The 13,001-nt window shown below is 47.4% G+C and overlaps 1 protein-coding gene across 1 annotated transcript in view; it reads right to left on the reverse strand.

Moving 5' to 3' along the window:
- Positions 1–216: 216 nt before the first annotated feature.
- LOC138667256 (uncharacterized) overlaps positions 217–13,001 on the reverse strand; it is a 96,030-nt gene continuing 83,245 nt past the window's right edge. The window contains exons 2-3 of the mRNA XM_069755516.1: positions 1,255–1,408; positions 217–1,162 (exon numbers count right to left, since the gene is read on the reverse strand). Of these exons, the coding sequence (XP_069611617.1) occupies positions 574–1,162; positions 1,255–1,268 (603 nt within the window). The 5' untranslated portion in view covers positions 1,269–1,408 and the 3' untranslated portion in view covers positions 217–573. The remainder of the gene's footprint in view (positions 1,163–1,254; positions 1,409–13,001) is intronic.

A 13,001-nucleotide genomic window follows, 5' to 3' on the forward strand; every position in this document is an offset into this window, starting at 1 on the left:
ATGTATGTAGCTGGACCAAGACATAAGACTCTGTTTTCAGAACAAATTTTTACTGCTCTGCGCATATATATATGTATTCCCAAAACATTTTCATATGTAATTTAAACAAAACAAACAACACAGCTTTACATGCCATGGTCACAAAAAACTAAGGCCAACAAAAGGCCAAAATGACAGGCAAAATCTAACATCCAAAACATTACAGGTTATGGTAGGTTGGGGGTGGTGATGGTGATGGCGGGTGTCCAGCATGTGCGGAATTTGGCCTGGGTGGTTGACCAACCACTCTGTCTACCTGTGTTATTGCAGATAGAAATTGCGGGTGTTGCTGCAAGCTGCGATCATGTGTATGACCTAACACTTGATGTGGAGGGTAGAAGGGCATTAAGTCCTGGCTACTGGCTTGACCCATTTGTTCCGAACCCCCAATATGGCCATGTCGAGCAGACACATGTTGGGACCAGCCTCCAAACATGTGTCTGTTCAAGAGGTCAGATTGGGGATGTGCTGCAAAATCATAAATACCCCTGTTTTGGCCTTGTTGTGTGGTTTGTGCAGGCTGTTGTTGTGGAGCTATAGGTTGCGGGGGTGGTGCTGACACAGTTTGTGATTGGTCCTGTGGAAGGTCTTGCACCGCCAGAAGGTTGTAGATGACATTTGCCACCGTTCAAGATTATTAAAGATATTAGTCGGGTTGTTTGGGGGTGTTGCCGCATCTAGCAAAATTTGGATGCAACCTCTGGTCCGCAGCCTGAGCGAGCGGGGAATGGGACGTAAATAGCGGGCAAGACTGCAGAAGTAAGCTTCCTCCCCATCATCATTGGCAGCTTGGGACAAATAGTCCAACACCCCGGTATCAACTTGCCTCCTGGTGCCAATGTTCAAAGCCACCCTTCTGCGACGACCACGGTTTGGTCTGGTAGTAGGCTGTGGTGATGTATCCAGAGCCAATGTTGGACTGCTGCTCTGGCCTCCTTCATCAACCTCAGGATTTGCCTCCTGTGGAGCGGTAGACGCTGCTGCTGGTTGTGGTGGTGGGGGAGGGTGGTTGCTGCCTGTTGCTTGCCCAGATGGTCCAGCCAATTCTGCATCTTCAGCAACAGGGTCAATCAGCAACTCAGAGTCAGATCCAGTCTCTCTTTCAGTCAGATTTGACTCTGTTCTGTATTTCACAAAACATTATTTATATTAAAAAATACATACATATTCACATCATAAAATGTGTTAAATATTTGTACACATGCATGCACTTACGGTCGTAGCTCCATCACCGGGGCAAGAAAATTTAGACGGTCATAATAAAGGTATTTCCTTTTTTGGGGGGCTGCATCACCACTCCGCCCATGAACTTGACGCTCACGCCGGTATTGGTCCCGGCAACTCCGCCAGCGTCTATTTACATCATTGACTGCAAATATACAAAACATTTGAGATAAAAATGTGGCACCCCTAGGGGTATTTGCCACAAAAATAGTTACTGACAGTAAGTACAAATACTAAAATAGCAAGACTGCACTACCACCTCCGGCCAGAAGGGGGAGCTCCAGAGACTCCCCTTGATCCATTCTGGTCTGAGAGAAGAAATGGCAGTTGGGCCAAGGAGCTGATGGTGAGAGGTCATACAGTTGAATCTCTAACAGCCCTATGACTGTTACCAGGCCTAAATCACCGGCCTGAGGAGAAGAGGGATAGAGAAAAAGGACATTGTGAGAACCGGGTAGCATTAATCACTACCCAGAACAGGCGCAAAGACGGATACCGGATCCGTGGCTGTATTCATTATATATAATACAGCAACCGGAAAAACGTGAGGTGATATCAGCTTCACTATGGTCAGATGCAGCAACAGACACAGAGTTCAGCGGTACTCCCAGAGGGGGTAAACCGATAAAAGGACTCGGGTTGCCCGTCGAACTAGGACCCGGAGGGGACAGATTGGGCCGGCAGCCAGTTCACATACAGCAGCAGGGCCACACAGAAATTGCGCACAATAAGAGGCGAAGACCCCGGCAGGGTCAAAGTAACTCAGAGTTCCCATACAGACTTCGGTGACAGGACTGGTTGTAAATCCTTTTATGTTAAAGTAAACTGGTTAAACGTTTCAGTGCCTCAGTCTTTCATTTGGACAATAGCCATCTATCCAGGATCAGGATCGTCACCGCTGGGAGTACCTGCTGCTGATCAAGTAAGTGCCTGTCCCCTCATGATACCCCTTACACTGTGCATTGCCTGAGGCCACAGCACCGGGTCAAGCCACCCGTGACATCCCCCTCAAGAGACAGACTCCATTGGTCCGGTGCTGGGTATCCCGGTCTCCTGGGCGTCACAATTGGCGTCACGAACAGGATCTAGCCAGCCCGTATACCGGGTATTGTGTGCCGTGATTGGAGCCCAAAACTGTGAAAACTGGGATGAAAAATCTTGAAAATTGACTTTATTAAAGAAAAATCCATTCCCCATTGAAAACTATTGAAAGTGACTTTTCCCCATTGGTTATAATGGAGTAAAGATGGCCGCCATCCCCTGAGGTAATCACTTCATAACCGTTAGGCACGAGACTGTTAATTGAGCTACGCCATCACCTGAGCCCCAGTCTAACTGAAAAACTTCAGAATCCGCCATTACAGAGCGCGGTAGGTGGGAGCAGCAGGGGGCGTGTCATTGTGGGCGGCACCAAGCTGAGCGCTCTGACATCAGAGCAAGGGGAAAATCGATCCTGCTGCACAGCGGAACGAATCTACACTATCCCGACGGAAGCGGAGGACCGGAAGGGTCCGGATTAACTAAGGGGGCACAGTATGTCGCAGCACGGAGACGCCGCAGCACTCGGCAACGCTAATGCAGCTGAAAGACAGAGTGTCAATAGAGAGTCCGGCAGCGCAGCGGTGCAAGGAGTGGCGCCCATCATGCCGGTGCTGATGCCATATACCCCGGGTGGCCCATGGCTTCCAATGTATGAAGGTGAGCCTAATACCCTTGACGATTTCAGAGAAAAGATGCTGGCCCATTTTGACATGTTCCCTGTGGGTGAAGTTCAGCGTGTTAGTCTCCTGATGATGCAGTTAAGTGGCCATGCTAAGCGAGAAGTCACAGCATGGGCAGCTGATCTAAAAGGCACTGTTGAACGCATATTTGCTGGATTAAAAGCTACATTTGAAACCACGGCCAGCAGCAAAGCTAAAATACGATTCTTTAGTTGCAAACAAAAAGCTAATGAGGGCGTGAGAGACTTTGCCTTAAACCTGCAGGAAGCCCTTAAATCACTTACACTGGCTGAACCCATTTTTAACACCGGAGCGGATAAACTTCTAAGAGATCAATTTATTGAGGGACTCTACACCCCTTCTCACCGGGGGCATGTGAGCATGCTTGTTTTTAAGAACCCTGAATTGACATTTGCCCAATTAAAGGAGAGCGCTATACGTCTCCAGCTGGCAGAGGCACCTCGGGATCAGGATCCTGCGCAACCCATGGCAGAGGCACCTCAACAACAGGGAGTGCCAGTGACATCAGCTATGTCTGGGGCCATTGCTAAGCCCCTGGGGCCCAGTACTAATGAGGCTCTTCAACAAAAGCTTGACTCTTTAGCTGATGTTGTTGCTTCAATGGCTAAAACCATGCAGGAGATGAGAGGACACAAGATGGAGTTGGCAAACTGTAGAGAGGATGTTCCATGGATGAGACCCCGGAGATACCCGACATGGAGAGGACGACCCCGCGACCGCTACCAACCGGATGGACAGCCCATTTGCCGCCGTTGCCAGCAGCCGGGCCACTTTGCACGAGATTGTGATTTAAACGGGAATCCCCTGGGAATGCGGGCCGCTTCGCAGGAATGAACTTTCAAGGCCCAACACCCTGGCACGACAGGTACATCGGAGGACGACCCATTATCCCTATCGTGCTGGACGGAATTCCCCTCAACGCTTTGCTGGACACAGGTTCCCAGATTTCATCTATACCGTATATCCTTTATAAGAGGTACTGGGCTGATGCAGATATTGATAAAGGGCCCTCTGATGTTGAACTAGATATATGGGCCAGTAATGGTAAGTTGGTACCGAAACTAGGATTCAGGGAGATGACCATAAAGATTGGTAAAGTAGAACTGAAGAAACAGGGTATAATTGTTGTTGATGTTGACCGGCGGAACTGTGAACCAACTGTATTGATAGGAATGAATGTGTTAGAGAACTGCTTTTCCGAAGTCATTTCTGTCTTACAGCAAATTGCTGAAACTGCCCAATCCTGCCAGCAGAGAGTTCTCCGGAGGGAAATAAAAGTATTGATGTTAAGGCAACAGGTAGAAGTTGCAGGTGGAGAAATCGGCAGTGTGAGGGTAAGTGATCCAACGTCTATTGTAATCCCACCAAAAACAGAAATGCTGGTATGGTGTAGAGCAGCCATTGGTACTAATGGACGAGATTATCAAGCCTTAATAGAACCAGTGTACACCGACAGCAGGCCCACTGTACTCACAGCACGAGGGATAGTCGAGGTACACCGGGGACGAGTGCCGGTACGACTTTTGAACTGTGGAGAGGAAGAGGTCACTTTGCCAAGGTATGCTACAATGGCAAAGCTATATACTGTTGACAACAATGCCATCACAACCATTGAGCCCTTAGAACCAACCTGTCAGGTGGAAGGCAATGGCTCAGATGGAGAAATGGAGGATTGGTGCCAACAGCTACACGTGGGCATAAATTCAACACCTACCCATCAAAAACAAGGGGTGTATAGGCTAGTGACGGAATATGAACAAGTCTTCAGTAAACACCCATTGGACTTCGGACGGAAAGAAGGGGTAGAACACACAATCCCCACAGGTGACCATCCCCCAATAAAAGAAAGATATAGACCCATACCGCCCGCTCACTATCAATGTGCAAAAGATATGCTGAGGGAAATGAAACAGGCCGGGGTAATAAGAGACAGCTGTAGCCCCTGGGCGGCCCCTCTAGTGATTGTCAAAAAAAAGGACGGAACCATGAGAATGTGCGTAGACTACCGGAAGATTAATAACATCACCCATAAAGACGCCTACCCCTTGCCTAGGATAGAAGAGTCCTTAACTGCTTTGAAATCTGCTAATTATTTTTCCACCTTAGACTTAACAAGCGGGTATTGGCAAGTCCCTGTGGCTGAGAGAGATAAGGAAAAGACGGCATTCACCACACCAATGGGTCTATGTGAATTTAATCGCATGCCGTTCGGACTCTGCAACGCATCCGGTACCTTCCAGCGGCTGATGGAATGCTGCCTCGGACACAAGAACTTCGAGACCGTCCTCCTGTACCTAGATGATGTGATCGTCTACTCAAAGACTTACGAACAACACTTAATAGACCTGGCAGAAGTGTTCGAAGCCTTATCCAGGTATGGCATGAAAGTCAAGCCATCCAAATGTCACCTTCTCAAGCCAAAGGTACAGTACCTGGGACACATCGTGAGTTCGGAGGGAGTAGCACCAGATCCCGAGAAAATAAGCGCCATAAGGGATTGGCCAAGACCTACCAGCGCAAAAGAAGTGAGACAATTCCTGGGATTGGTGGGTTACTATCGCAGATTTATAAAAGGATTTACCAAGTTGGCAGCACCCTTGCAAGACACCTTGGTAGGGCAGACGAAGAAACCTTCAAACCGAAACCCTCCTTTTCAGTGGAACGACGAAAGGGAAGACTCCTTTGAACAACTAAAGAAGGCACTAACCGGAGAAGAGGTTCTGGCATACCCAGATTACCATAAACCTTTCATCCTCTACACCGATGCCAGTAATGTGGGACTAGGAGCGGTGCTGTCACAAAAGCAAGAAGGTCGGGAGAAAGTCATCGCCTTTGCAAGTAGAAAGCTCCGGCCTACTGAAAGAAATTCAGAAAATTACAGCTCCTTCAAATTGGAACTACTGGCAGTAGTTTGGGCTGTGACGGAGCGTTTCAAACACTATCTGGCCGCTGCAGAATTTATTGTCTATACTGACAACAATCCGTTGACCCACCTGGACACAGCCAAATTAGGTGCGTTAGAACAGCGATGGATAGCCCGGTTATCTAATTACAACTTCATAATCAAGTATCGAGCAGGTCGCAAGAATGGAAATGCCGATGCCCTATCCCGGATGCCACACTTGAGAGATGTAGAAGAGGAAACGGGGGAGCTTGAAGAAATTGAACTACCAGCCTTCCATCGTCCCAAGGCAAAACATCATCAGTCAAGTACCTATCAGAAACAACAAGAGGTGAATTTTAATCCGTTAGCACACCATAGATGGGCTGACACCCAAGACAGCAATCCGGCTGTGAAGTTGGTGAAGGAACTGTTGACTGAGCAAAGTGCATATCCCGATGAGGATGCCCCAGAAGAGACGCATCAACTCTGGAAAGAGAGAGGCAAAATGTTCCTGTATCAAGGGAAGCTCTGTAGAAGATACACCAATCCGAAAACACATGAATTGGTTTGGCAGATTATTGTGCCTAAACAAGATGTGAAGATGGTCCTCGAAGCTTACCATAATGGTGCTGGTCACTTCGGTTGGAAAAAGTTAGAAGTACTTCTAAGAGAAAGATTTTATTGGGTCGGGATGAGAAAATCAATCGAACAGTGGTGCAGAAATTGTGGCCCGTGCAACCTCAGAAGAAACGATCAAAAGAACCAAAGAGCACCACTGCAGCCCATAATCACCAAACAACCACTTGAACTTGTAGCCATGGACCACGTGAAGTTGACACCAAGCCGGTCCGGCTATGTCTATGCCTTGACCATCGTGGACCATTATTCACGTTTCTTGGTAGTAGTACCCGTAAAAGATCTGACAGCAAAAACAGCAGCCAAAGCGTTCCAAACGTACTTTTGTAGACCCCATGGATATCCGGAACAGGTTCTCACCGACCAAGGTACAGCCTTTGAATCAGAGATCTTCAGAGAATTCTGTAATATGTATGGTTGCAAAAAGATCCGGACGACGGCCTATCATCCACAAACAAACGGCTTATGCGAGAAGATGAACCATATTGTAATAGACCTACTAAAGACTTTACCTGAGACAGAAAGGAATCAATGGCCAGAGAAATTGCCTGACTTGGTGGATCTGTATAATCATGTCCCGGTGAGCTCCACCAACTGCACCCCAGCTTACCTTATGCGTGCAAGACCCGGCCAATTACCAATCGATCTAGAAATGGGAATTCTGAAACCAGACGCAGAAGTTCAAGACTCCAATTGGGATATCATACGGCAAAAGCAGTATCGCCAAGTGCAAGAGAGTGTGGAAAGAAGCCTTCAGCAAACTAGAGAAAGACAAGAGCGAACTTTCAACCAGAATGCTCTAGCGACCCCATTAAGACCGGGTGACCAAGTGCTCAAGAGAAATCGTCGAACCAATAAACTGGACAATCAGTGGGAAGCCGTACCCTACACAGTTTTACCAACAAGAGTGGATAATCCTAAAATGTGTCTCATTAGCAAAAACGGAGGCTTAACATCTGTACTAGTGTCAAGAGACAATCTTAAATTATGTCCGGAAGCATTGAAAGAGCCAGACGTTGTCCAGCCAGAACCAGAAGTTATTCAACCCATACAGGTTCAACCAGTAAAGGAAAAAGAAGAGGAAGTGTATCACACCTGTATAGGAGACTTTCCCAAAACCCTACTAACATACCATGGTGCAGTAGTGGTTCCCATGGTGGCCTTTTACCCAACACCGAACCCAATACCAGAAGTCCCAAGACAGGAAGAGGCTGACCCCGTACTACAGGAGGTTCCAGGCCAGGAAGAACAGATTCCTGGTCAGAGTAATCCCATTCACGGTGGACTTGCCAACTCCATAGTCGTGGAATTATCTTTAGCAGAGCGGGCAGATACTACATCCGCAGTAGACAGTAGTACACCACATGAAGAGACACCGCTATTACGTAGATCACAGCGTAGTACCCAGGGTCAATTACCGGCCAGGTATGCAGATTACCAACTATAAAGCTCATAATGTGAATTGTATATATGTTATGCCGTATATAGTTAAACAGAAAATGTAGTATAGTCATTGTTATCAGTCTGCAACGTTTAAGCCCAGTGCCTACAGAGACTTGTCTGTATGAACTTCTTGCATATTCTTGAACTTTTTATCAGCCCGGAGGCACTAAATCAAAGCTCCGGAAAGACTGCTTTTTGAACTTTGCTTTTTGCTCTTTTTGAACTTTCTTTAGACTTTATATTGATAACTCCGTTGGAAAAATGGAACTAAATTCCTGGACACTAAGTACAGTGCCTTTCCTAATACCTTCAAGGATAGAACTGTATTAATGGACGCTATTTGAAGTGACTTTTTACAGAACTCTATTTTTGTTTCCTTGAGTGGTTTTTGTAACTTTTCATTTTTAAGACTCTGTACATATTAATTGTTATTTCAAAATGTTATTGTCCCACAGTCCCGGAGTACTGTTCTTAACTAAGGGGGAATGTGGCACCCCTAGGGGTATTTGCCACAAAAATAGTTACTGACAGTAAGTACAAATACTAAAATAGCAAGACTGCACTACCACCTCCGGCCAGAAGGAGGAGCTCCAGAGACTCCCCTTGATCCATTCTGGTCTGAGAGAAGAAATGGCAGTTGGGCCAAGGAGCTGATGGTGAGAGGTCATACAGTTGAATCTCTAACAGCCCTGTGACTGTTACCAGGCCTAAATCACCGGCCTGAGGAGAAGAGGGATAGAGAAAAAGGACATTGTGAGAACCGGGTAGCATTAATCACTACCCAGAACAGGCGCAAAGACGGATACCGGATCCGTGGCTGTATTCATTATATATAATACAGCAACCGGAAAAACGTGAGGTGATATCAGCTTCACTAGGGTCGGATGCAGCAACAGACACAGAGTTCAGCGGTACTCCCAGAGGGGGTAAACCGATAAAAGGACTCGGGTTGCCCGTCGAACTAGGACCCGGAGGGGACAGATTGGGCCGGCAGCCAGTTCACATACAGCAGCAGGGCCACACAGAAATTGCGCACAATAAGAGGCGAAGACCCCGGCAGGGTCAAAGTAACTCAGAGTTCCCATACAGACTCCGGTGACAGGACTGGTTGTAAATCCTTTTATGTTAAAGTAAACTGGTTAAACGTTTCAGTGCCTCAGTCTTTCATTTGGACAATAGCCATCTATCCAGGATCAGGATCGTCACCGCTGGGAGTACCTGCTGCTGATCAAGTAAGTGCCTGTCCCCTCATGATACCCCTTACACTGTGCATTGCCTGAGGCCACAGCACCGGGTCAAGCCACCCGTGACATCCCCCTCAAGAGACAGACTCCATTGGTCCGGTGCTGGGTATCCCGGTCTCCTGGGCGTCACAAATATCACACACAAACAGTTACAGGCTTTGCCAAAACACATGGGCCCAGGAGGCTAGGGGGACATAAAATTCCTTTGGCCCTATATTAACGGACTATAGCTAAATTAATTTAAAGCCATATTTGTGTCTCTTGGGAATGTTTTGGCATCTTCAACCAAGAGCATGGATGATTTACTAACATCATAAGCAAAACACATATGATGCTTTCAGGCTTACATGAAAAAAAAAAAAAATTTTGAAGAATGGTACTTACATATTTCTTGCTGAACCTCTTGAGGTCGCTCATCAAAATCGGGGAACATGTGGCGACATATTGCCCTCCATGCTGCATCTTTACGTGCACGGTCTGCATAATGTGCGTCGCGTTGGTCCCATAATTCGGGCCTATCATGGACCAGAGCAATGAGCATCTCCACATAAATATGCCTGGCCATGCTGCTACTACAGAACACTCCGTGGAGGCGTGCTTCCTGGTTTGCAATCCAGCGTGGGCCAGAAATTAGCATTCCAAAGCTTCCTGATAATGGATGATTCAATTTCCTGTCACCTGGAGAAGTCTTCCGTATTTCTCGCAATGTACACGCATGGTCCGTATGTAATCCGATGTTTTCTCGCACCCATAGACTTTCATTGGCGAGTCTCGCCCGAGATACGCTGACAATCGCAGCATGCTGCGATTTCACTCGGATCCTGAATACGGCCGAGAAAATATCGGATGATGGGAGCTGCCCCATAGATTAACATTGGGGCGAGTGCTATGCGATTTTTTATCGCATTGCACTCGTCCGTATTACGGTCTAGTGTGACCCCGGCCTAAAACACAGAAGCAGAGCCTCTCCAAGAAAGAAGTATTTGCGCTACGCAGTGATATTAAAAAAGGGGATCTAAAGTCCAATATTATTCCAGCTCAAGGCAAAGATCCACATCTGGATCCGCTCATATGACTCCATGTTTTCCGGAGCGTTACACAGCACTGAACACCTGCGGGATCCTCTGTGATTAAAAAGAAAGTTGTTGCTTTTGAAACTATTCATTTCCCGCAATGGATGTGCAAAATATTGACATATTTGTGATGCATATGTTTATCAAAATGTGTACCGGGCCACCTCAACAGTGGTTTGCAGAAATGCAGTCCACATACCGTATGTGGCAAAATGCAATGTGGCTGACAAGGGCCAGGTATGACAGCAAACTACACCCCAAGTTATACCACTGCTAGTCAGCTGTCAATCAGAAAGGACTAAGAAATAGTCAAATAGAGCTTAATCTTAGGGTATGTGTCCACGTTCAGGCTTGCTTCAGGATTTGGTCAGGATTTTATGCAGGTAAAATCCTGACCAAATCTGCACCTGAGGTCACTGGCAGGTCACCTGCGGTGTTCTGGCGTTTTTTGCTCATTGTAGCAACATGCTGCGTTCTGAAAAAACGCAACGCATGTGCGTTTTCGCAGCAAAAACGCATGCGTTTTTTCCTGCATAGTGGAGACGGGATTTCATTAAGGCTACATTAGCATTGCGTCGGGCGCAGCCGCGGCGACGCATGCGTCATGCTCCCCTATATTTAACATGGGGGCGCATGGACATGCGTTATCTTTCGTTTTGTGACGCATGTGGCATTTTTGGCGCAAGCATCAGGGCGCAGAGGACGCAGCAAGTTGCATTTTTTTTGCGTTCAAAATCAAGCCAAAAATGGACGCATGCGTCACAAAACAATGCGTTTTTGCATGTGTTGTGCGTTGCGTCGCCGACGCAACACACAACAACGCAAATGTGAACGTAGCCTAAATCCCCTCCACTATGCTGAGACGCGGGATTTCTACGTCGATGCTGTGCCCGTCACTCAGAAAGGCGGGATTTCCAGGACAGACAGACAGACAGAAAGACAGACAGACGGAAAAACCCTTAGGCAATTATATATATATTTTACTTTGCGTTTTAGCGGGAAAATGCACTATGCCAAGTATAAAAATGCCATAAACGTCATGCATCTTTTACATGCAACCTCTTTAGCCTTATTCCAATTACTATATAGAACCTAAACAAAGACGACTGAAAAACAATCATCATACTTAGAGCACAAAAAAAGGCAACAAACCCCAAAAATGCAACAAAATGTAGAAATACTCCCTTAATAAACAAAACATTGTTTGCAGTGTGTCTTACATTTCACTATTGGCTTTCAGCAAACATCTGGCTGCAAGATCTATTACAAAAAAAAGAAGAAGCTTGGAAACAAAAACAAGAAAAAGCTGCAAAATCGCTGTGTGTGTGAAAACACCCTCAAACTTTGTGGAAATCGATAATCTCATGGACAGCTCTGCAGAGCCGCAGGACAGCATTTCTCACCCTTTTAGGGTATGTGTCCACTTTCAGGATGGCCGGCGGTATCGTCGGAGCGGCTTAGCAGCTCTGCGGTAAGCCCCGCCCCCTTTCTGGGACGCGATGATGCCGGATGTGTTCATAGCACACATCCGGGATCATCGCTCCCCACCATAGGGCCCTGTGCTATATCTTGCGGCGACGCAGCGTCGCCGCAAGATATACGGACATGCTGCGATCTGAAAAGACGCGCAGCATGTCCGTAGTCGCAGGGCCGCCGCGTGCGTGTTACTACGCATAGTGGAGACGGGATTTCATTCAATCCCCTCCACTATGCTGTAACATCTGGATGCTGCGTGTCTGACGCTGCGGCTCTATGCAGCGTCAAACACGCAGCGTTTACTGCACGTGGACACATACCCTTAGGGTATGCAGAGGCGTAGCTAGAGCTTTTGCCGCCCGGGGCTGTTCCCGAGCTTGGCGCCCCCCCCCACCCACCCAGGCGGAAAAAGACCTCAGATGGAGAAGTTAAATTGTTTCGCCGGTGAATGTTACCATCACATGATTGGGACTGCAGAAAAAAAAAACAAGTTCTGCTTACCTGACCGCGCTCCTGCTCTTTCCACGCAGCTGAAACGTGCGCTCGCCGGCGACTGACAATGATGTCAGACGCCGGCGACATGCACACTGGGACTGACGTCAGCTGCCTCAGATTGGCTGGCGGCTGTTAACTATTGACGTGCGGGCGCGGGCCCGCACGTCAATAGCGTTAAACAGCTGCAGCGCCGGGCCAGTGACCCACCCCCAGGGCTGGCTCCAGGTTTTTGAGGGCCCCGGGCAAAAGAGTCTCAGTGGGTCCCCCCTTTAACACATACCATGATTCATGATGCCCAGATACGGCAGAGAAATCTAGGTATAGTACAATGCCAGATTTCACTTCTAACATGAGTGACAGCTATTGCAAATTCTACAGTGTATGTATACAGGATAGGAGGAGTGGTACTGTGCATTGTATATATACAGGGGAGTGATGGTACTGTGCAGTGTATATATAGAGGGGAGTGGTACTGTGCATTGTATATATACAGGGGAGTGATGGTACGGTGCAGTGGATATATACAGGATAGGAGGAGCGGTACTGTGCAGTGTATATATACAGGACAGGAGGAGCGGTACTGTGCAGTGTATATATACAGGGCAGTGGTACTGTGCAGTGTATATATATACAGGAGGAGTGGTACTGTGCAGTGTATATATACAGGAGGAGTGGTACTGTGCAGTGTATATATACAGGAGGAGTGGTACTGTGCAGTGTATATATACAGGGGCAGTGGTACTGT

Source organism: Ranitomeya imitator, chromosome 2 (genome assembly GCF_032444005.1).
Source record: "Ranitomeya imitator isolate aRanImi1 chromosome 2, aRanImi1.pri, whole genome shotgun sequence".
Lineage (NCBI taxonomy): Eukaryota > Metazoa > Chordata > Amphibia > Anura > Dendrobatidae > Ranitomeya > Ranitomeya imitator.